Source organism: Petromyzon marinus, unplaced genomic scaffold, assembly GCF_048934315.1.
Source record: "Petromyzon marinus isolate PM22_M1 ecotype Great Lakes invasive population unplaced genomic scaffold, UKy_Petmar_22M1.pri1.0 PM_Scaffold_182, whole genome shotgun sequence".
In the NCBI taxonomy this organism is placed as follows: domain Eukaryota; kingdom Metazoa; phylum Chordata; class Hyperoartia; order Petromyzontiformes; family Petromyzontidae; genus Petromyzon; species Petromyzon marinus.
Genome location: NW_027423149.1, coordinates 59,594 through 82,500, shown reverse-complemented (window position 1 = coordinate 82,500; position 22,907 = coordinate 59,594). Strand labels below are relative to the sequence as shown.

Here is a 22,907-nt window from a genome sequence, read left to right as displayed (position 1 = left end):
TACTGCTACTACTGACAGCAGGCTGATGTAGAGAGACAGCTGCCACTGGGGGTACCCCTAGGCTAGACCACACAGCCCCTACTGCTGCTACTGACAGCAGGCTGATGTAGAGAGACAGCTGACACTGGGGGTACCCCTAGGCTAGGCCACACAGCCCCCTACTGCTGCTACTGACAGCAGGCTGATGCACAGAGACAGCTGACACTGGGGGTGCTTGCCCATGCATGTCAAGTCTATGTCAGTCACATGTCAGCATCGATCACGAGGGATATTTGGTCACGTTAATGGCACGGCAACATTATGATGCCATGCTAACCACATGCTAACCACATGCTAAGGGCATGCTAACATAATGCTAAGGGCATGCTAAGCGCATGCTAACATCATGCTAAGGGCATGCTAAGGGCTTGCTAACATCATGCTAAGGGCATGCTAAGGGCTTGCTAACATCATGCTAAGGGCATGCTAAGAGCATGCTAAGGGCATGCTAACATTATGCTAAGGGAATGCTAAGGGCATGCTAAGGGCATTCTAACATGATGCTAAGGGCATGCTAACATAATAATAACATCATGCTAAGGGCATGCTAAGGGCATGCTAACATCATGCTAAGGGCATGCTAAGGGCATGCTAACATCATGCTAACATCATGCTAACATCATGCTAAGGGCATGCTAACATCATGCTAACATCATGCTAACATCATGCTAACATCATGCTAAGGGCATGCTAACATCATGCTAACATCATGCTAACATCATGCTAAGGGCATGCTAACATCATGCTAAGGGCATGCTAACATCATTCTAACATCATGCTAAGGGCATGCTAACATCATGCTAACATCATGCTAAGGGCCTGCTAACATCATGCTAACATCATGCTAAGGGCATGCTAACATCATGCTAACATCATGCTAAGGGCCTGATATCATCATGCTAACATCATGCTAAGGGCATTCTAAGGGCATGCTAACATCATGCTAAGGGCATTCTAACATCATGCTAACATCATGCTAAGGGCATGCTAACATCATGCTAACATCATGCTAAGGGCATGCTAACATCATGCTAACATCATGCTAAGGGCATGCTAACATCATGCTAACATCATGCTAAGGGCATGCTAAGGGCATGCTAACATCATGCTAAGGGCATGCTAACATCATGCTAACATCATGTTAACATCATGCTAAGGGCATGCTAACATCATGCTAACATCATGCTAAGGGCATGCTAACATCATGCTAACATAATGCTAAGGGCATGCTAACATCATGCTAAGGGCATGCTAACATCATGCTAACATCATGCTAAGGGCATGCTAACATCATGCTAACATCATGCTAAGGGCATGCTAACATCATGCTAACATCATTCTAAGGGCATGCTAACATCATGCTAACATCATGCTAAGGGCATGCTAAGGGCATGCTAACATCATGCTAAGGGCATGCTAACATCATGCTAACATCATGCTAAGGGCATGCTAACATCATGCTAACATCATGCTAAGGGCATGCTAACATCATGCTAAGGGCATGCTAACATCATGCTAACATCATGCTAAGGGCATGCTAACATCATGCTAACATCATGCTAAGGGCATGCTAACATCATGCTAACATCATGCTAACATCATGCTAAGGGCATGCTAACATCATGCTAACATCATGCTAATGGCATGCTAACATCATGCTAAGGGCATGCTAACATCATGCTAAGGGCATGCTAACATCATGCTAACATCATGCTAACATCATGCTAAGGGCATGCTAACATCATGCTAACATCATGCTAACATCATGCTAAGGGCATGCTAACATCATGCTAACATCATGCAAATGGCATGCTAACATCATGCTAACATCATGCTAAGGGCATGCTAACATCATGCTAACATCATGCTAACATCATGCTAAGGGCATGCTAACATCATGCTAACATCATGCTAACATCATGCTAAGGGCATGCTAACATCATGCTAACATCATGCTAACATCATGCTAACATCATGCTAAGGGCATGCTAACATCATGCTAACATCATGCTAACATCATGCTAAGGGCATGCTAACATCATGCTAACATCATGCTAACATCATGCTAAGGGCATGCTAACATCATGCTAACATCATGCTAACATCATGCTAAGGGCATGCTAACATCATGCTAACATCATGCTAACATCATGCTAAGGGCATGCTAACATCATGCTAACATCATGCTAACATCATGCTAAGGGCATGCTAACATCATGCTAACATCATGCTAACATCATGCTAACATCATGCTAAGGGCATGCTAACATCATGCTAACATCATGCTAACATCATGCTAACATCATGCTAAGGCTCACGTGTTTTGTCGGGCGGCAGAGTTGCGGTAGCGACGGAGTGCGAGGAAGATGAGCGGCAGACACAGAAGGATGACAACAACAACAACAACCACCACCACTACCACTGTCACCACGGTGCCTGTGACACACACAGACACACAGACACACACAGACACACACACAGTGATACACAGTCACACACACACACACAGTCACACACACACACAGACACACACACACAGACACACACACACACAGACACACACACACAGACACAGAAGGATGACAACAACAACAACCACCACCACCACCACTGTCACCACGGTGCCTGTGACACACACAGACACACAGACACACACAGACACAGTCACACACACACAGACACACACACACAGTCACACACAGTCACACAGACACACAGACACAGAAGGATGACAACAACAACAACCACCACCACTACCACTGTCACCACGGTGCCTGTGACACACACAGACACACAGTCACACAGTCACACACAGACACACACACAGACACACACACACACACAGTCACACACACACACAGACACACACACACAGTCACACACACACACAGTGATACACAGTCACACACAGTCACACAGACACACAGACACACAGACACAGAAGGATGACAACAACAACAACCACCACCACCACTACCGTTGTCACCACGGTGCCTGTGACACACACACACACACAGTCACACACAGTCAGACAGACACACAGACACACACACACAGACACACAGTCACACAGACACACACACACAGACACACACACACAGTCACACAGACACACAGACACAGAACGATGACAACAACAACCACCACCACCACTACTGTCACCACGGTGCCTGTGACACACACAGACACACAGACACACACACACACACAGTGATACACAGTCACACAGACACACACAGTCACACACAGTCACACACAGACACACACACACACACAGTGATACACAGTCACACAGACACACACAGTCACACACAGTCACACACAGACACACACACAGACACACACACACAGTCACACACACACAGACACACACACACAGACACAGAAGGATGACAACAACAACAACCACCACTACCGTTGTCACCACGGTGCCTGTGACACACACAGTCACACAGACACACACAGACACACACACACACAGTCACACACAGTCACACAGACACACACACACAGACACACACACACAGTCACACACACACACACAGACACACACACACAGACACACACAGTCACACAGACACACAGACACACACAGACACACACACACAGTCACACAGACACACAGACACACACACAGACACACACACACAGTCACACACAGTCACACAGACACACAGACACACACAAACACACACACACAGTCACACAGACACACAGACACACACACACAGACACACACACACAGTCACACACAGTCACACAGACACACAGACACAGAAGGATGACAACAACAACAACCACCACCACCACTACCACTGTCACCACGGTGCCTGTGACACACACAGTCACACAGACACACAGACACACACACACAGTCACACACAGTCACACAGACACACAGACACAGAAGGATGACAACAACAACAACCACCACCACTACCGTTGTCACCACGGTGCCTGTGACACACACAGACACACAGTCACACACACACACACAGTCACACACAGTCACACAGACACACACACAGACACACACACACACACACAGTCACACACACACACAGTCACACACACACACAGTAACACACAGTCACACAGACACACAGACACAGAAGGATGACAACAACAACAACCACCACCACTACCGTTGTCACCACGGTGCCTGTGACACACACAGTGATACACAGTCACACACACACACAGACACACACACACAGACACAGAAGGATGACAACAACAACAACCACCACCACTACCACTGTCACCACGGTGCCTGTGACACACACACACACAGACACACACACACACAGTCACACACACACACAGACACACACACACAGACACACACACACAGTCACACACAGTCACACAGACACACAGACACAGAAGGATGACAACAACAACAACCACCACCACTACCGTTGTCACCACGGTGCCTGTGACACACACACACACAGACACACACACACACACAGTCACACACACACACAGTCACACACACACACAGTCACACACAGTCACACAGACACACAGACACAGAAGGATGACAACAACAACAACCACCACCACTACCACTGTCACCACGGTGCCTGTGACACACACAGTCACACAGACACACACACACAGACACACACACACAGTCACACAGACACACACAGACACACACAGACACACACAGTCACACACACACACAGACACACACACACAGACACACACACACAGTCACACACAGTCACACAGACACACAGACACAGAAGGATGACAACAACAACAACCACCACCACTACCACTGTCACCACGGTGCCTGTGACACACACACACACACAGACACACACACACACAGTCACACACACACACAGACACATACACACAGACACACACACACAGTCACACACAGTCACACAGACACACAGACACAGAAGGATGACAACAACAACAACCACCACCACTACCGTTGTCACCACGGTGCCTGTGACACACACAGTCACACACACACACAGACACATACACACAGTCACACAGACACACAGACACACACAGTCACACACAGTCACACAGACACAGAAGGATGACAACAACAACAACCACCACCACTACCACTGTCACCACGGTGCCTGTGACACACACAGACACATAGTCACACACACACACACAGTCACACACAGACACACACACACACAGACACACAGTCAAAGACAAAGACAAAGACAAAGATCCCCCATATAGCCTTAACAGACTGTAGGGGCTAAGTGCTGTTAGCGAGCACCTATGAAGGCCGGAACGGTACACGAGGGGGTGGGTGGCCAGCACCACGCCCGACCGCTTTTGTCTCCCTAGTGGCAATGTTTACACACCGCACCAGGTACTCATTTGAGGCTGAGTCGACCTAGGGGAGGCCCGGGACCGGTTCAGATAATCGTCACTGGTGTTGGCCATGGGCGGGAATCGAACCCGGGTCGCCAGGTTCATAGCGCAGCGCGCTAACCGCTACACTATCGCTCCCCACAGACACACAGTCACACACACACACAGACACACACACACACAGTCACACACAGTCACACACACAGACACACACACAGACACACACACACAGATAAACACAGACAAACACACACAGACACACACACACAGACACACACACAGACACACACACAGAGAGGCATGGGCAGGCTACGTACAGATATCTGTCTAGCCACTCACCCACTCACTCACTCACCTATCCACTCACTCACCTACACACTCACTCACCTACCCACTCACCCACTCACTCACTCACCTATCCACTCACTCACCTACACACTCACTCACCTACCCACTCACCCACTCACTCACTCACCTACCCACTCACCCACTCACTCACTCACCTACCCACTCACTCACCCACTCACTTACCTACCCACTCACTCACCCACTCACCTACACACTCACTCACTCACCTACCTACTCACTCACTCACCCACTCACTCACTCACCCACTCACTCACTCACCCCCCCCCACTAACCCCCCCACCAACCCCCACTCACTCACCCCCCCCCACTAACCCCCCCACTAACCCCCCCACCAACCACCCCCACTAGCCCCCACTCACTCACCCCCCACTAACCCCCCCACTAAACCCACTCATTCAACCCCCATTAACTCAACCCCCCACTAACCCCCCCACTAACCCCCACACCCACCCCCCCCCACCAACCCCCACTCACCAACCCCCACCCACCAACCCCCACTCACCAACCCCCACCCACCAACCCCCACTCACCAACCCCCACCCACCAACCCCCACTCACCAACCCCCACTCACCAACCCCCACCCACCAACCCCCACTCACCAACCCCCACCCACCAACCCCCACTCACCAACCCCCACTCACCAACCCCCACTCACCAACCCCCACCCACCAACCCCCACCCACCAACCCCCACTCACCAACCCCCACTCACCAACCCCCACTCACCAACCCCCACCCACCAACCCCCACCCACCAACCCCCACCCACCAACCCCCACCCACCAACCCCCACCCACCAACCCCCACCCACCAACCCCCACCCACCAACCCCCACCCACCAACCCCCACCCACCAACCCCCACCCACCAACCCCCACTCACCAACCCCCACCCACCAACCCCCACCCACCAACCCCCACTCACCAACCCCCACTCACCAACCCCCACCCACCAACCCCCACTCACCAACCCCCACCCACCAACCCCCACCCACCAACCCCCACCCACCAACCCCCACTCACCAACCCCCACTCACCAACCCCCACCCACCAACCCCCACCCACCAACCCCCACCCACCAACCCCCACCCACCAACCCCCACCCACCAACCCCCACTCACCAACCCCCACTCACCAACCCCCACTCACCAACCCCCACCCACCAACCCCCACCCACCAACCCCCACTCACCAACCCCCACTCACCAACCCCCACCCACCAACCCCCACCCACCAACCCCCACCCACCAACCCCCACCCACCAACCCCCACCCACCAACCCCCACCCACCAACCCCCACCCACCAACCCCCACCCACCAACCCCCACCCACCAACCCCCACTCACCAACCCCCACCCACCAACCCCCACCCACCAACCCCCACCCACCAACCCCCACTCACCAACCCCCACCCACCAACCCCCACTCACCAACCCCCACCCACCAACCCCCACTCACCAACCCCCACCCACCAACCCCCACCCACCAACCCCCACCCACCAACCCCCACCCACCAACCCCCACCCACCAACCCCCACTCACCAACCCCCACTCACCAACCCCCACCCACCAACCCCCACCCACCAACCCCCACTCACCAACCCCCACCCACCAACCCCCACCCACCAACCCCCACCCACCAACCCCCACCCACCAACCCCCACCCACCAACCCCCACTCACCAACCCCCACTCACCAACCCCCACCCACCAACCCCCACCCACCAACCCCCACCCACCAACCCCCACCCACCAACCCCCACCCACCAACCCCCACCCACCAACCCCCACCCACCAACCCCCACCCACCAACCCCCACCCACCAACCCCCACCCACCAACCCCCACTCACCAACCCCAACTCACCAACCCCCACTCACCAACCCCCACTAACCCCCCCACTAACCCCCCCACTAACCCCCCCACTAACCCCCCCACTAACCCCCCCCCACCCACCAGCTGGCTCTGCCACTTTGACGTCACAATGCGGTGGGCTCCATCCCAAGTCGCAGTGGCACTGCCCCAGGTTGTTGCAGACCTGGGGAGTCAATTAACATAATTTATTATAATTATTCACCAGATCACGCCCAATGATGAATTAACATAATTTATTATAATTATTCACCAGATCACGCCCAATGATGAATTGACATAATTTATTATAATTATTCACCAGATCACGCCCAATGATGAATTAACATAATTTATTATAATCATTCACCACATCACGCCCAATGAAGAATTAACATAATTTATTATTATTCACCAGATCACGCCTAATGATTAATTAAAATAATTTATTATAATTATTCACCACATCACGTCCAATGATGAATTAACATAATTTATTATAATTATTCACCACATCACGCCGAATTAACATAATTTATTATAATTATTCACCACATCACGCCTAATGATGAATTAACATAATTTATTATAATTATTCACCACATCACGCCCAATGATGAATTAACATAATTTATTATAATTGTTCACCAGATCACGCCCAATGATGAATTAACATAATTTATTATAATTATTCACCACATCACGCCCAATGATGAATTAACATAATTTATTATAATTATTCACCAGATCACGCCCAATGATGAATTAACATAATTTATTATAATTATTCACCTCATTACGCCCAATGATGAATTAACATAATTTATTATTATAATTATTCACCACATACGCACCCGTATTGAATTTATTTACAATGTCTCGCCTCATATCGATTTAAGATACTTTATTACGATAAATTATAATAATTAATCATGTCTCGCTGAATATCGAATTAACATAATTTATAATACAAATTTACCATGCCACGCCTCATATCTAATTAACATAATTTATTAGAACACAATAAAATAATTTAACATGGCACGCCTCTTTGGATGATCATGTTGGTGGTGGTGATGATGTTGATGATGTTGATGGTGATGATGATGTTGATGATGGTGATGATGTTGATGTTGTTGATGATGGTGATGATGGTGATGGTGATGATGATGGTGGTGATGATGATGGTGATGATGTTGTTTATGTTGATGATGTTGATGATGGTGGTGATGTTCATGATGGTGATGATGGTGGTGGTGATGATGATGTTGTTTATGATGATTATGTTGATGATGGTGATGATGGTGATGATGATGTTGATGATGGTGATCTTGGTGGTGGTGATGATGATGATGGTGGTGGTGATGATGGTGATGATGGTGGTGATGATGGTGGTGGTGGTGATGTTGATGTTGATGATGTTGATGTTGTTGATGATGATGTTGATGATGTTGATGATGATGATGATGGTGGTGATATTGATGGTGATGATGTTGATGATGATGGTGGTGATGTTGATAATGGTGATGTTGTTGATGATGTTGACGATAATGTTTGTGATGATGTTGATGATGTTGATGTTGTTAATGATGATGATGGTGATGATGATGATGTTGATGATGGTGATGGTGGTGGTGGTGATGATGGTGATGATGTTGGAGATGATGTTGTTGATGTTCTTGATGTTGATGGTGATGATGGTGATGTTGTTGATGGTGATGATGTTGTTGATGTTGTTGATCTTGATGTTGATGATGATGATAGTGATGATGATGATGGTGATGATGGTGGTGATGGTGATGATGTTGATGATGGTGATGTTGCTGGTGATGATGTTGATGTTGTTGAAGATGATAATGATGCTGTTGATGATGATGTTGATGATGATGATGCTGGTGATGTTGATGTTGATGGTGGTGATGTTGATAATGATTGTAATGTTGTTGATGATGTTGTTTATGATGATGATGTTGATGATGATGGTGGTGATGATGATGGTGGTCATGGTGGTGGTGATGGTGGTGATGTTGATGATGTTGATGATGGTGATGGTGGTGATGTTGATGATGTTGATGATGGTGATGGTGATAATGATTGTAATGTTGTTGATGATGTTGTTTATGATGATGATGTTGATGATGATGGTGGTGATGATGATGGTGGTCATGGTGGTGGTGATGGTGGTGATGTTGATGATGTTGATGATGGTGATGGTGGTGATGTTGATGATGTTGATGATGGTGATGGTGATGATGTTGATGTTGTTGATGATGATGGTGATGATGGTGATGTTGTTTATGATGGTGATGGTGATGATGATGGTGGTGATGTTGATGATGTTGATGGTGATGTTGATGATGGTGATGATGGTGATGATGATGGTGATGTTGTTAATTTTGTTGATGTTGATGTTGTTGATGGTGATGTTGTTGATGTTGTTGATGTTGATGATGATGTTGATGATGTTGTTGATGTTGATGTTGTTGATGGTGTTGATGTTGTTGATGGTGATGTTGTTGATGTTGTTGATGGTGATGTTGTTGATGTTCTGGATGTTGATGGTGTTGTTGTTGATGTTGATGTTGTTGATGTTGATGGTCATGTTGTTGATGTTGTTGATGGTGATGTTATTGATGTTGATGTTATTGATGTTGTTGATGTTGATGTAGTTGATATTGTTGATGTTGATGGTGATGATGTTGATGTTGTTGATGATGTTGTTGATGTTGTTGATGTTGTTGATGTTGATGGTGATGATGATGATGTTGTTGATGTTGATGTTGTTGATATTGATCTTGTTGATGTTGATGGTGATGTTGTTGATGCTGTTAATGTTGATGGTGATGTTGTTGATGTTGTTGATTATGTTGATGTTGTTGATGTTGATGATCATGATGTTGATGTTGTTGATGTTGATGTTGTTGATGCTGATGTTGTTTATGTTGATGTTGTTGATGGTGATCTTGCTGATGTTGATGTTGTTGATGTTGATGGTGATGTTGTTGATGTTGTTGATGGTGATATTGTTGATGTTGTGATGTTGATGTTGTTGATGTTGATGGTGATGATGGTGATGTTGATGTTGTTGATGTTGTTGATGTTGATCTTGTTGATGTTGATTGTCATGTTGTTGATGTTGTTAATGTTGATGGTGATGTTGTTGATGTTGTTGATGTTGATGATGTTGATGTTGTTGTTGATGTTGATGTTGTTGATGTTGTTGATGATGTTGATGATGTTGATGTTGTTGATGATGTTGTTGATGTTGTTGATGATGTTGTTGTTGATGTTGTTGTTGATGATGTTGTTGATGTTGTTGTTGATGTTGATGTTGTTGTTGTTTATGATGTTGTTGTTGTTGATGTTGTTGATGTTGTTGTTGATGATGTTGATGATGATGTTGATGTTGTTGATGTTGTTGTTGATGTTGTTGATGTTGTTGTTGTTGATGTTGTTGATGTTGTTGTTTATGATGTTGTTGTTGTTGATGTTGTTGATGATGTTGTTGATGATGTTGTTGATGTTGTTGATGTTGTTGATGATGTTGTTGATGTTGATGTTGTTGATGTTGTTGTTGATGTTGTTGATGTTGTTGTTGTTGATGTTGTTGTTGTTGTTGATGATGTTGTTGTTGATGATGTTGTTGATGTTGTTGATGTTGTTGATGATGTTGTTGTTTTTGTTGATGATGTTGTGGATGATGTTGTTGATGATGTTGTTGATGATGTTGTTGATGTTGTTGTTGATGTTGATGATGTTGATGATGTTGTTGATGTTGTTGATGTTGTTGATGATGTTGTTGATGTTGATGTTGTTGATGTTGTTGATGTTGTTGTTGATGTTGTTGTTGATGTTGATGTTGATGATGTTGTTGTTGATGATGTTGTTGATGTTGTTGTTGTTGATGTTGTTGTTGATGTTGATGTTGTTGATGTTGTTGATGATGTTGTTGATGTTGATGTTGTTGATGATGTTGTTGTTGATGTTGATGTTGTGGATGATGATGTTGTTGATGTTGTTGATGTTGTGGATGATGATGTTGATGTTGTTGTTTATGATGTTGTTGTTTATGATGTTGTTGATGTTGTTGTTGTTGTTGATGTTGTTGTTGTTGATGTTGTTGATGATGTTGTTGATGTTGTTGATGTTGTTGATGTTGTTGTTGTTGATGTTGTTGTTGTTGATGTTGTTGTTGTTGATGTTGTTGATGTTGTTGCTGATGATGTTGATGTTGTTGATGTTGTTGACGTTGTTGATGTTGTTGATGATGTTGTTGTTGATGATGATGTTGTTGATGTTGTTGATGATGATGTTGATGTTGTTGATGATGATGTTGATGTTGTTGATGATGATGTTGATGTTGATGATGATGCCATCGCTCACCCCGTGCCCGCCACAGCGAGTGGTGGAGCAGATCTCAGCGCCGAGTGACGTCACCAGCACACAGCGCTGTCCAACGCAGACCTGGGGACACACACAGCTAGAGGTAGAGCGGGCACAGGTAGCCTCCAGGTAGCCTCTAGGGGCAAGGGTGGGCTCACTGACACACACAGCTAGAGGTAGAGGGGGCCCAGGAAGCCTCTAGGGGCAAGGGTGGGCTCACTGACACACACAGCTAGAGGTAGAGGGGGCCCAGGTAGCCTCCAGGTAGCCTCTAGGGGCAAGGGTGGGCTCACTGACACACACAGCTAGAGGTAGAGGGGGCCCAGGTAGCCTCCAGGTAGCCTCTAGGGGCAAGGGTGGGCTCACTGACACACACAGCTAGAGGTAGAGGGGACCCAGGTAGCCTCTAGGGGCAAGGGTGGACTCACTGATACACACAGCTAGAGGTAGAGGGGACCCAGGTAGCCTCCAGGTAGCCTCTAGGACCAAGGGTGGACTCACTGACACACACAGCTAGAGGTAGAGGGGACCCAGGTAGCCTCCAGGTAGCCTCTAGGGGCAAGGGTGGGCTCACTGATACACACAGCTAGAGGTAGAGGGGACCCAGGTAGCCTCCAGGTAGCCTCTAGGGGCAAGGGTGGGCTCACTGACACACACAGCTAGAGGTAGAGGGGACCCAGGTAGCCTCTAGGGGCAAGGGTGGACTCACTGATACACACAGCTAGAGGTAGAGGGGGCCCAGGTAGCCTCTAGGTAGCCTCTAGGGGCAAGGGTGGGCTCACTGACACACACAGCTAGAGGTAGAGGGGGCCCAGGTAGCCTCTAGGTAGCCTCTAGGGGCAAGGGTGGGCTCACTGACACACACAGCTAGAGGTAGAGGGGGCCCAGGTAGCCTCCAGGTAGCCTCTAGGGGCAAGGGTGGACTCACTGACACACACAGCTAGAGGTAGAGGGGGCCCAGGTAGCCTCTAGGTAGCCTCTAGGAGCAAGGGTGGGCTCACTGACACACACAGCTAGAGGTAGAGGGGGCCCAGGTAGCCTCTAGGTAGCCTCTAGGGGCAAGGGTGGACTCACTGACACACACAGCTAGAGGTAGAGGGGGCCCAAATAGCCTCTAGGGGCAAGGGTGGGCTCACTGACACACACAGCTAGAGGTAGAGGGGGCCCAGGTAGCCTCTAGGTAGCCTCTAGGGGCAAGGGTGGACTCACTGACACACACAGCTAGAGGTAGAGGGGGCCCAGGTAGCCTCTCTCTCTCCCCGTGTCTCTCTCACCCCGTGTCTCTCCCGTGTCTCTCTTCCCATGTCTCTCTCTCCCCGTGTCTCTCTCCCTCCCCGTGTCTCTATCTCCCCGTGTCTCTCCCTCCCCGTGTCTCTCTCTCCCCGTGTCTCTCTCTCTCCCCGTGTCTCTCTCCCTCCCCGTGTCTCTCTCCCTCCCCGTGTCTCTCTCTACCCGTGTCTCTCTCTCCCCGCGTCTCTCTCACCCCGTGTCTCTCTCTCTCCCCGTGTTTCTCTCTCTCCCCGTGTCTCTCTCTCTACCCGTGTCTCTCTCTCTACCCGTGTCTCTCTCCCTCCCCGTGTCTCTCTCTCTCCCCGTGTTTTTCTCTCTCCCCGTGTGTCTCTCTCTACCCGTGTCTCTCTCTCTATCCGTGTCTCTCTCCCTCCCCGTGTCTCTATCTCCCCGTGTCTCTCTCTCCCCGTGTCTCTCTTTCCCCGTGCCTCTCTCCCTCCCCGTGTCTCTCTCTCCCCGTGTCTCTCTCTCCCCGTGTCTCTCTCTCCCCGTGTCTCTCTCCCTCCCCGTGTCTCTCTCTACCCGTGTCTCTCTCTCCCTGCGTCTCATTCTGCCCGCGTCTCTCTCTCCCCGTGTCTCTCTCTCTCCGTGTCTCTCCCTCCCCGTGTCTCTCCCTCCCCGTGTCTCTCTCTCCCCGTGTCTCTCTCTCCCCGTGTCTCTCTCTCCCCGTGTCTCTCTCTCCACGTGTCTCCCTCTCCCCGTGTCTCTCTCTCCCCGTGTCTCCCTCTCCCCGTGTCTCTCTCTCCCCGTGTCTCTCTCTCCCCGTGTCTCTCTCTCCCCGTGTCTCTCTCGCCCCGTGTCTCTCTCTCCCCGTGTCTCTCTCTCCCCGTGTATCTCCCCACGTGTCTCTCTCTCCCCGTGTCTCTCTCTCCCCGTGTCTCTCTCCCTCCCCGTGTCTCTCTCTCCGTGTCTCTCTCTCCCCACGTGTCTCTCTCTCCCCGTGTCTCTCTCCCCGTGTCTCTCTCTCTCCCCGTATCTCTGTTCCCGTGTCTCTCCCTCCCCGTGTCTCTTCCCGTGTCTCTCTCTCTCCCCGTGTCACTCTCGCCCCGTGTCTCTCTCTCCCCGTGTCTCTCTCTCCCCGTGTCTCTCTCCCCGTGTCTCTCTCTCCCCGTGTCTCTCTTCCCGTGTCTCTCTCCCCACGTGTCTCTCCCCGTGTCTCTCTCTCTGTGTCTCTCTCTCTCTCCCCCCGTGTCTCTCTCTCTCCGTGTCTCTGTCTCCCCGTGTCTCTCCCCGTGTCTCTCTCCCCACGTGTCTCTCTCTCCCCGTGTCTAACCGTGTCTCTCTCTCCCCGTGTCTCTCTCTCCCCGTGTCTCTCTCTCCCCGGGTCTCTCTCCCCGTGCCTCTCTCCCTCCCCGTGTCTCTCTCCCCGTGCCTCTCTCTCCCCGTGTCTCTCTCTCCCCGTGTCTCTCTCCCCGTGTCTCTCTCCCTCCCCGTGTCTCTCTCCCCGTGCCTCTCTCTCCCCGTGTCTCTCTCTCGCCGTGTCTCTCTCTCCCCGTGTCTCTCTCTCTCTCCCCGTATCTCTCCCCGTGTCTCTCTCCCTCCCCGTGTCTCTCTGCCTCCCCGTGTCTCTCTCACCGCGTCTCTCTCCCCGTGTCTATCTCTCCCCGTGTCTCTCTCTCTCCGTGTCTCTCTCTCTCCGTGTCTCTCTCCCCGTGTCTCTCTCTCCCCGTGCCTCTCTCTCCCCGTGTCTCTCTCCCCGTCTCTCTCCCTGTGTCTCTCTCTCTCCCCCCGTGTCTCTCTCACCGCGTCTCTCTCTCCCCGTGTCTCTCTCCCCGTGTCACTCTCTCCCCGTGTCTCTCTCCCCACGTGTCTCTCTCTCCCCGTGTCTAACCGTGTCTCTCTCTCCCCGTGTCTCTCTCTCCCCGTGTCTCTCTCCCCGTCTCTCTCCCCGTGTCTCTCTCTCCCCGTCTCTCTCCCCGTGTCTCTCTCTCCCTGTGTCTCTCTCTCTCCCCCCGTGTCTCTCTCTCCCCGTCTCTCTCCCCGTGTCTCTCCCCGTGTCTCTCTCCCCACGTGTCTCTCTCTCCCCGTGTCTCTCTCCCCGTGTCTCTCTCTCCCCGTGTCTCTCTCTCTCCCCGTGTCTCTCTCCCCGTGTCTCTCTCTCCCCGTCTCTCTCTCCCCGCGTCTCTCTCTCTCTCTCTCCCGGTGTCTCTCTCACCTTGTCCTGTCCACAGGGTGTCCCGTCAGACACCAGCGAGACGTCTTCGCTGTTGGACCTTGCTGAGTCGGAGATTCCGGCGAAGCGGCAACTCCCAACGGAGAGGGTGGAGCCGGAGACGGGGAATCTGGTGCCACCTACACACGGCAACTTGCCACATAGACTGTCCCTGTGGACACACAGAGACAGAGACACACAGAGAGACGGGGAATCTGGTGCCACCTACACACGGCAACTTGCCACATAGACTGTCCCTGTGGACACAGAGACACAGTGAGACACAGAGACAGAGAGACAGAGAGAGAGACACAGAGAGAGACACAGAGAGACACAGAGAGACACAGAGAGAGACACACAGAGAGACACACAGAGAGACGGGGAATCTGGTGCCACCTACACACGGCAACTTGCCACATAGACTGTCCCTGTGGACACAGAGACACAGAGACACACAGAGACAGAGACAGAGAGAGACGGGGAATCTGGTGCCACCTACACACGGCAACTTGCCACATAGACTGTCCCTGTGGACACACAGAGACAGAGACACACAGAGACAGAGACAGAGAGACGGGGAATCTGGTGCCACCTACACACGGCAACTTGCCACATAGACTGTCCCTGTGGACACACACAGAGACACAGAGACAGAGACAGAGACACACAGAGAGAGAGACACAGAGAGACGGGGAATCTGGTGCCACCTACACACGGCAACTTGCCACATAGACTGTCCCTGTGGAGACAGAGAGACACAGAGACACAGAGAGAGACAGAGACACAGAGACAGAGACACAGAGACGGGGAATCTGGTGCCACCTACACACGGCAACTTGCCACATAGACTGTCCCTGTGGACACACACAGAGACACAGAGACAGAGACAGAGACACACAGAGAGAGACACACAGAGAGACGGGGAATCTGGTGCCACCTACACACGGCAACTTGCCACATAGACTGTCCCTGTGGACACACACAGAGACACAGAGACAGAGACAGAGACACACAGAGAGAGACACAGAGACAGAGACACACAGAGAGACGGGGAATCTGGTGCCACCTACACACGGCAACTTGCCACATAGACTGTCCCTGTGGACACAGAGACACAGAGACAGAGACACACAGAGAGAGACACAGAGAGACAGTGAGACACACAGAGAGACAGAGAGACACAGAGAGACACAGAGAGACACAGAGAGACACAGTGAGACAGAGACACAGAGAGAGACGGGGAATCTGGTGCCACCTACACACGGCAACTTGCCACATAGACTGTCCCTGTGGAGACACACAGAGACAGAGAGACACAGAGAGAGACACACAGAGACAGAGACACAGTGAGACAGAGACACACAGAGAGACACAGAGACAGAGACACACAGAGAGACGGGGAATCTGGTGCCACCTACACACGGCAACTTGCCACATAGACTGTCCCTGTGGAGACACACAGAGACAGAGACACACAGAGACACACAGAGAGACGGGGAATCTGGTGCCACCTACACACGGCAACTTGCCACATAGACTGTCCCTGTGGACACACAGAGACAGAGACACAGAGACAGAGACACACAGAGAGACGGGGAATCTGGTGCCACCTACACACGGCAACTTGCCACATAGACTGTCCCTGTGGACACAGAGACACAGTGAGAGACAGAGAGACGGGGAATCTGGTGCCACCTACACACGGCAACTTGCCACATAGACTGTCCCTGTGGACACACACAGAGACACACAGAGAGACACACAAAGAGAGACACAGAGACACACAGAGAGACGGGGAATCTGGTGCCACCTACACACGGCAACTTGCCACATAGACTGTCCCTGTGGACACACAGAGACAGAGACACAGAGACAGAGACACACAGAGAGACACAGAGAGACGGGGAATCTGGTGCCACCTACACACGGCAACTTGCCACATAGACTGTCCCTGTGGACACAGAGACAGAGACACAGTGAGAGACAGAGAGACAGTGAGACACACAGAGAGACAGAGAGACACAGAGAGACACAGAGAGACACAGAGAGACACAGTGAGACAGAGACACAGAGAGAGACGGGGAATCTGGTGCCACCTACACACGGCAACTTGCCACATAGACTGTCCCTGTGGACACAGAGACACAGTGAGACAGAGACACACAGAGAGAGACACAGAGACAGAGACACAGAGAGACACAGAGAGAGACGGGGAATCTGGTGCCACCTACACACGGCAACTTGCCACATAGACTGTCCCTGTGGACACAGAGACAGAGAGACACAGAGACACAGAGAGACAGAGACAGAGACACAGTGAGACAGAGACACAGAGAGACAGAGACACACAGAGAGACACAGAGACAGAGACACACAGAGAGACGGGGAATCTGGTGCCACCTACACACGGCAACTTGCCACATAGACTGTCCCTGTGGAGACACACAGAGACACAGTGAGACAGAGACACAGAGACAGAGAGAGAGACACAGTGAGACACAGAGACACAGAGACAGAGACACAGAGACACACAGAGAGACGGGGAATCTGGTGCCACCTACACACGGCAACTTGCCACATAGACTGTCCCTGTGGACACACACAGAGAGACAGAGACACAGAGACAGAGACACACAGGGAGACGGGGAATCTGGTGCCACCTACACACGGCAACTTGCCACATAGACTGTCCCTGTGGACACACACAGAGACAGTGAGAGACACAGAGAGACAGAGAGACGGGGAATCTGGTGCCACCTACACACGGCAACTTGCCACATAGACTGTCCCTGTGGACACACACAGAGACACAGAGACAGAGACACACAGAGAGAGACACAGAGACAGAGACACACAGAGAGACGGGGAATCTGGTACCACCTACACACGGCAACTTGCCACATAGACTGTCCCTGTGGACACAGAGACAGAGACACAGAGACAGAGACACACAGAGAGACGGGGAATCTGGTGCCACCTACACACGGCAACTTGCCACATAGACTGTCCCTGTGGACACACAGAGACAGAGACACAGAGACAGAGACACACAGAGAGACGGGGAATCTGGTGCCACCTACACACGGCAATTTGCCACATAGACTGTCCCTGTGGACACACAGAGACAGAGACACAGAGACAGAGACACACAGAGAGACGGGGAATCTGGTGCCACCTACACACGGCAACTTGCCACATAGACTGTCCCTGTGGACACACAGAGACAGAGACACAGTGAGACAGAGACACACAGAGAGACACAGAGACAGAGACACAGAGAGACAGTGAGACACACAGAGAGACACAGAGAGACACACAGAGAGACGGGGAATCTGGTGCCACCTACACACGGCAACTTGCCACATAGACTGTCCCTGTGGACACACAGAGACAGAGAGACAGTGAGACACAGTGAGACAGAGAGAGAGACAGATAATCTGGTTCCACCTACACACGGCAATTTGCCACATAGACTGTCTCTGTGGACACACAGAGACAGTGAGAGACACAGTGAGACAGAGAGACACACAGAGACACACAGAGAGACAGAGACACACAGAGAGAGACAGAGAGACGGGGAATCTGGTGCCACCTACACACGGCAATTTGCCACATAGACTGTCCCTGTGGAGACAGAGAGAGACACAGAGACACAGAGAGAGACAGAGACACAGAGACAGAGACACAGAGAGAGAGAGACACAGACACACAGAGAGACACAGAGAGACGGGGAATCTGGTGCCACCTACACACGGCAATTTGCCACATAGACTGTCCCTGTGGACACACACAGAGACACACAGACACAGAGACACAGAGAGACACAGTGAGACAGAGACACAGATAGACACAGTGAGACAGAGACACAGAGAGACACAGAGAGACACAGTGAGACAGAGACACAGAGAGAGACGGGGAATCTGGTTCCACCTACACACGGCAATTTGCCACATAGACTGTCCCTGTGGAGACACAGAGACACAGAGACACAGAGAGAGACAGAGACACAGACACAGAGACACAGAGAGAGAGAGACACAGAGACACAGTGAGACACAGAGACGGGGAATCTGGTTCCACCTACACACGGCAATTTGCCACATAGACTGTCCCTGTGGAGATACAGAGACAGAGACAGTGAGACACAGAGAGAGACACACAGAGACACAGTGAGACAGAGACACAGAGAGAGACAGTGAGACACACAGAGAGACACAGAGAGAGACACAGAGACACACAGAGAGACACAGATAATCTGGTTCCACCTACACACGGCAATTTGCCACATAGACTGTCCCTGTGGACACACACAGAGACACACAGAGACAGAGAGACACACAGAGAGACACAGAGACAGAGACACAGAGAGACAGAGACACAGAGAGAGACACAGAGACACACAGAGAGACACAGATAATCTGGTTCCACCTACACACGGCAATTTGCCACATAGACTGTCCCTGTGGACACACACAGAGACACACAGAGACAGAGAGACACACAGAGAGACACAGAGACAGAGACACAGAGAGACAGAGACACAGAGAGAGACACAGAGACACACAGAGAGACACAGATAATCTGGTTCCACCTACACACGGCAATTTGCCACATAGACTGTCCCTGTGGAGACACAGAGACACAGAGAGACAGAGAGAGACACAGAGACGGAGAGAGACACAGAGACAGAGACAGTGAGACACAGTGAGACAGAGAGAGACACAGAGACAGAGAGAGACACAGAGACAGAGAGAGACACAGAGACAGAGACAGTGAGACACAGTGAGACAGAGAGAGACACAGAGACACACAGAGACACAGAGACAGAGAGACACAGAGAGACACAGTGAGACAGAGACACAGAGAGACACAGAGAGACAGAGACACAGAGAGACACAGAGAGACAGAGAGACACAGTGAGACAGAGAGACACACAGAGAGAGAGACAGAGACACAGAGACAGAGACACAGAGAGACACAAAGAGAGACACAGAGAGACACAGACAGAGACAGAGACACAGAGAGAGACAGAGAGACACAGAGACAGAGACACAGAGAGACACAGAGAGACACAGAGACAAACAGAGAGACAGAGACACAGAGATACAGAGAGACAGAGGCACAGAGAGACAGAGAGACAGAGGCACAGAGAGACACAGAGACAGTCAGAGAGACAGAGACACAGAGAGAGACACAGTGAGACACAGAGAGACACAGAGAGACACAGAGACAAATAGAGACACAGAGACACACAGAGGCCACAGACAGAGACAGAGACACAGAGAGAGACACAGAGAGACACAGACAGAGACTCAGAGACAGAGAGACACAGTGAGACACAGAGAGACACAGAGAGCAACAGAGAGACACAGAGAGCGACAGAGAGACACAGATAGACACACAGAAAGCGAAAGAGAGACACAGAGACAGAGACAGAGAGACAGAGAGAGAGAGACAGAGAGAGACAGTGACACAGAGAGACACAGAGAGACACAGAGAGACAGAGAGACACAGAGACAGAGACACAGAGAGAGTCCCTGTGGAGACAGACACAGAGAGACACAGATACACAAAGAGACACAGAGATAGAGAGACACACAGAGAGATGCAGAAAGACACAGAGACACAGAGAGACACAGAGAGAGACACAGAGAGACAGAGAGACACAGAGAGAGACAGAGACACAGAGAGAGACAGAGAGACACAGAGACACAGAGAGACAGAGCCACAGAGAGACACAGAGACAGACACAGTGAGACACAGAGACAGAGACAGTGAGACACAGTGAGACAGAGAGAGACAGAGAGACACACAGAGACACAGAGACAGAGAGAGACACAGAGACAGACACAGTGAGACACAGTGAGACAGAGAGAGACACAGAGACACACAGAGACACAGAGACAGAGAGAGACACAGAGACAGACACAGTGAGACACAGTGAGACAGAGAGAGACACAGAGACACACAGAGACACAGAGACAGAGAGAGACACAGAGACAGACACAGTGAGACACAGTGAGACAGAGAGAGACACAGAGACACACAGAGACACAGAGACAGAGAGAGACACAGAGACAGACACAGTGAGACACAGTGAGACAGAGAGAGACACAGAGACACACAGAGACACAGAGACAGAGAGAGACACAGAGACAGACACAGTGAGACACAGTGAGACAGAGAGACACAGTGAGACAGAGAGACACAAAGAGAGACACAGAGAGACACAGACAGAGACAGAGACACAGAGAGAGACAGAGAGACACAGAGACAGAGAGACAGAGACACAGAGAGACACAGAGACAAACAGAGAGACAGAGACACAGAGAGACAGAGGCACAGAGAGACAGAGAGACAGAGGCACAGAGAGACACAGAGACAGTCAGAGAGACAGAGACACAGAGAGAGACACAGTGAGACACAGAGAGAGACAGAGAGACACAGAGAGACACAGAGAGACACAGAGGCCACAGACACAGAGACACAGAGAGACACAGAGACAGACACAGTGAGACACAGTGAGACAGAGAGACACAGTGAGACAGAGAGAGACAGAGGGAGACACAGAGAGAGAGACAGAGACACAGAGACAGAGACACAGAGAGACACAAAGAGAGACACAGACAGAGACAGAGACACAGAGAGAGACAGAGAGACACAGAGACAGAGAGACAGAGACACAGAGAGACACAGAGACAAACAGAGAGACAGAGACACAGAGAGACAGAGAGACAGAGGCACAGAGAGACAGAGAGACAGAGGCACAGAGAGACACAGAGACAGTCAGAGAGACAGAGACACAGAGAGAGACACAGTGAGACACAGAGAGACACAGAGAGACACAGAGACAAATAGAGACACAGAGACACACAGAGGCCACAGACAGAGACAGAGACACAGAGAGAGAGACACAGAGAGACACAGACAGAGACTCAGAGACAGAGAGACACAGTGAGACACAGAGAGACACAGAGAGCAACAGAGAGACACAGAGAGCGACAGAGAGACACAGATAGACACACAGAGAGCGACAGAGAGACACAGAGACAGAGACAGAGAGAGACAGAGACAGAGAGAGAGTCCCTGTGGAGACAGAGACAGAGAGACACAGAGAGACACAGAGAGAGACAGAGAGACACAGAGAGACACACAGACACAGAGAGAGACAGAGAGAGACAGAGACACAGAGCGAGACACAGAGACACAGTGATACACAGAGAGACAGAGAGACACAGAGAGACAGAGAGACACAGAGAGAGACGCAGAAAGACACAGAGACACAGAGAGACACGGAGAGAGACAGAGAGACACAGAGACACAGAGAGACAGAGAGACACAGAGACACAGAGAGAGACAGAGAGAGACAGAGAGACACACAGTGAGACAGAGCGAGACACAGAGAGACAGACACAGAGAGAGGCACGTGTTGTAGTAAAGGCACGTGTTGTAGTAGTAAAGGCACG

At 50.6% G+C, this 22,907-nt stretch overlaps 1 protein-coding gene across 4 annotated transcripts in view; it reads right to left on the bottom strand.

Moving 5' to 3' along the window:
• Positions 1–22,907, bottom strand: part of LOC142922835 (disintegrin and metalloproteinase domain-containing protein 28-like) — a 94,878-nt gene that overhangs the window by 12,384 nt on the left and 59,587 nt on the right. For 2 of the 4 annotated variants that reach the window (XR_012940379.1, XM_076063753.1), the window contains exon 3: positions 15,626–18,816. Coding sequence is in view for 3 of the 4 variants with exons in the window: in XM_076063753.1 (XP_075919868.1) it covers positions 18,618–18,816 (199 nt within the window). In the remaining variant the exon portion in view is untranslated. The other 2 variants (XM_076063754.1, XM_076063752.1) reach the window with 2 other exon arrangements.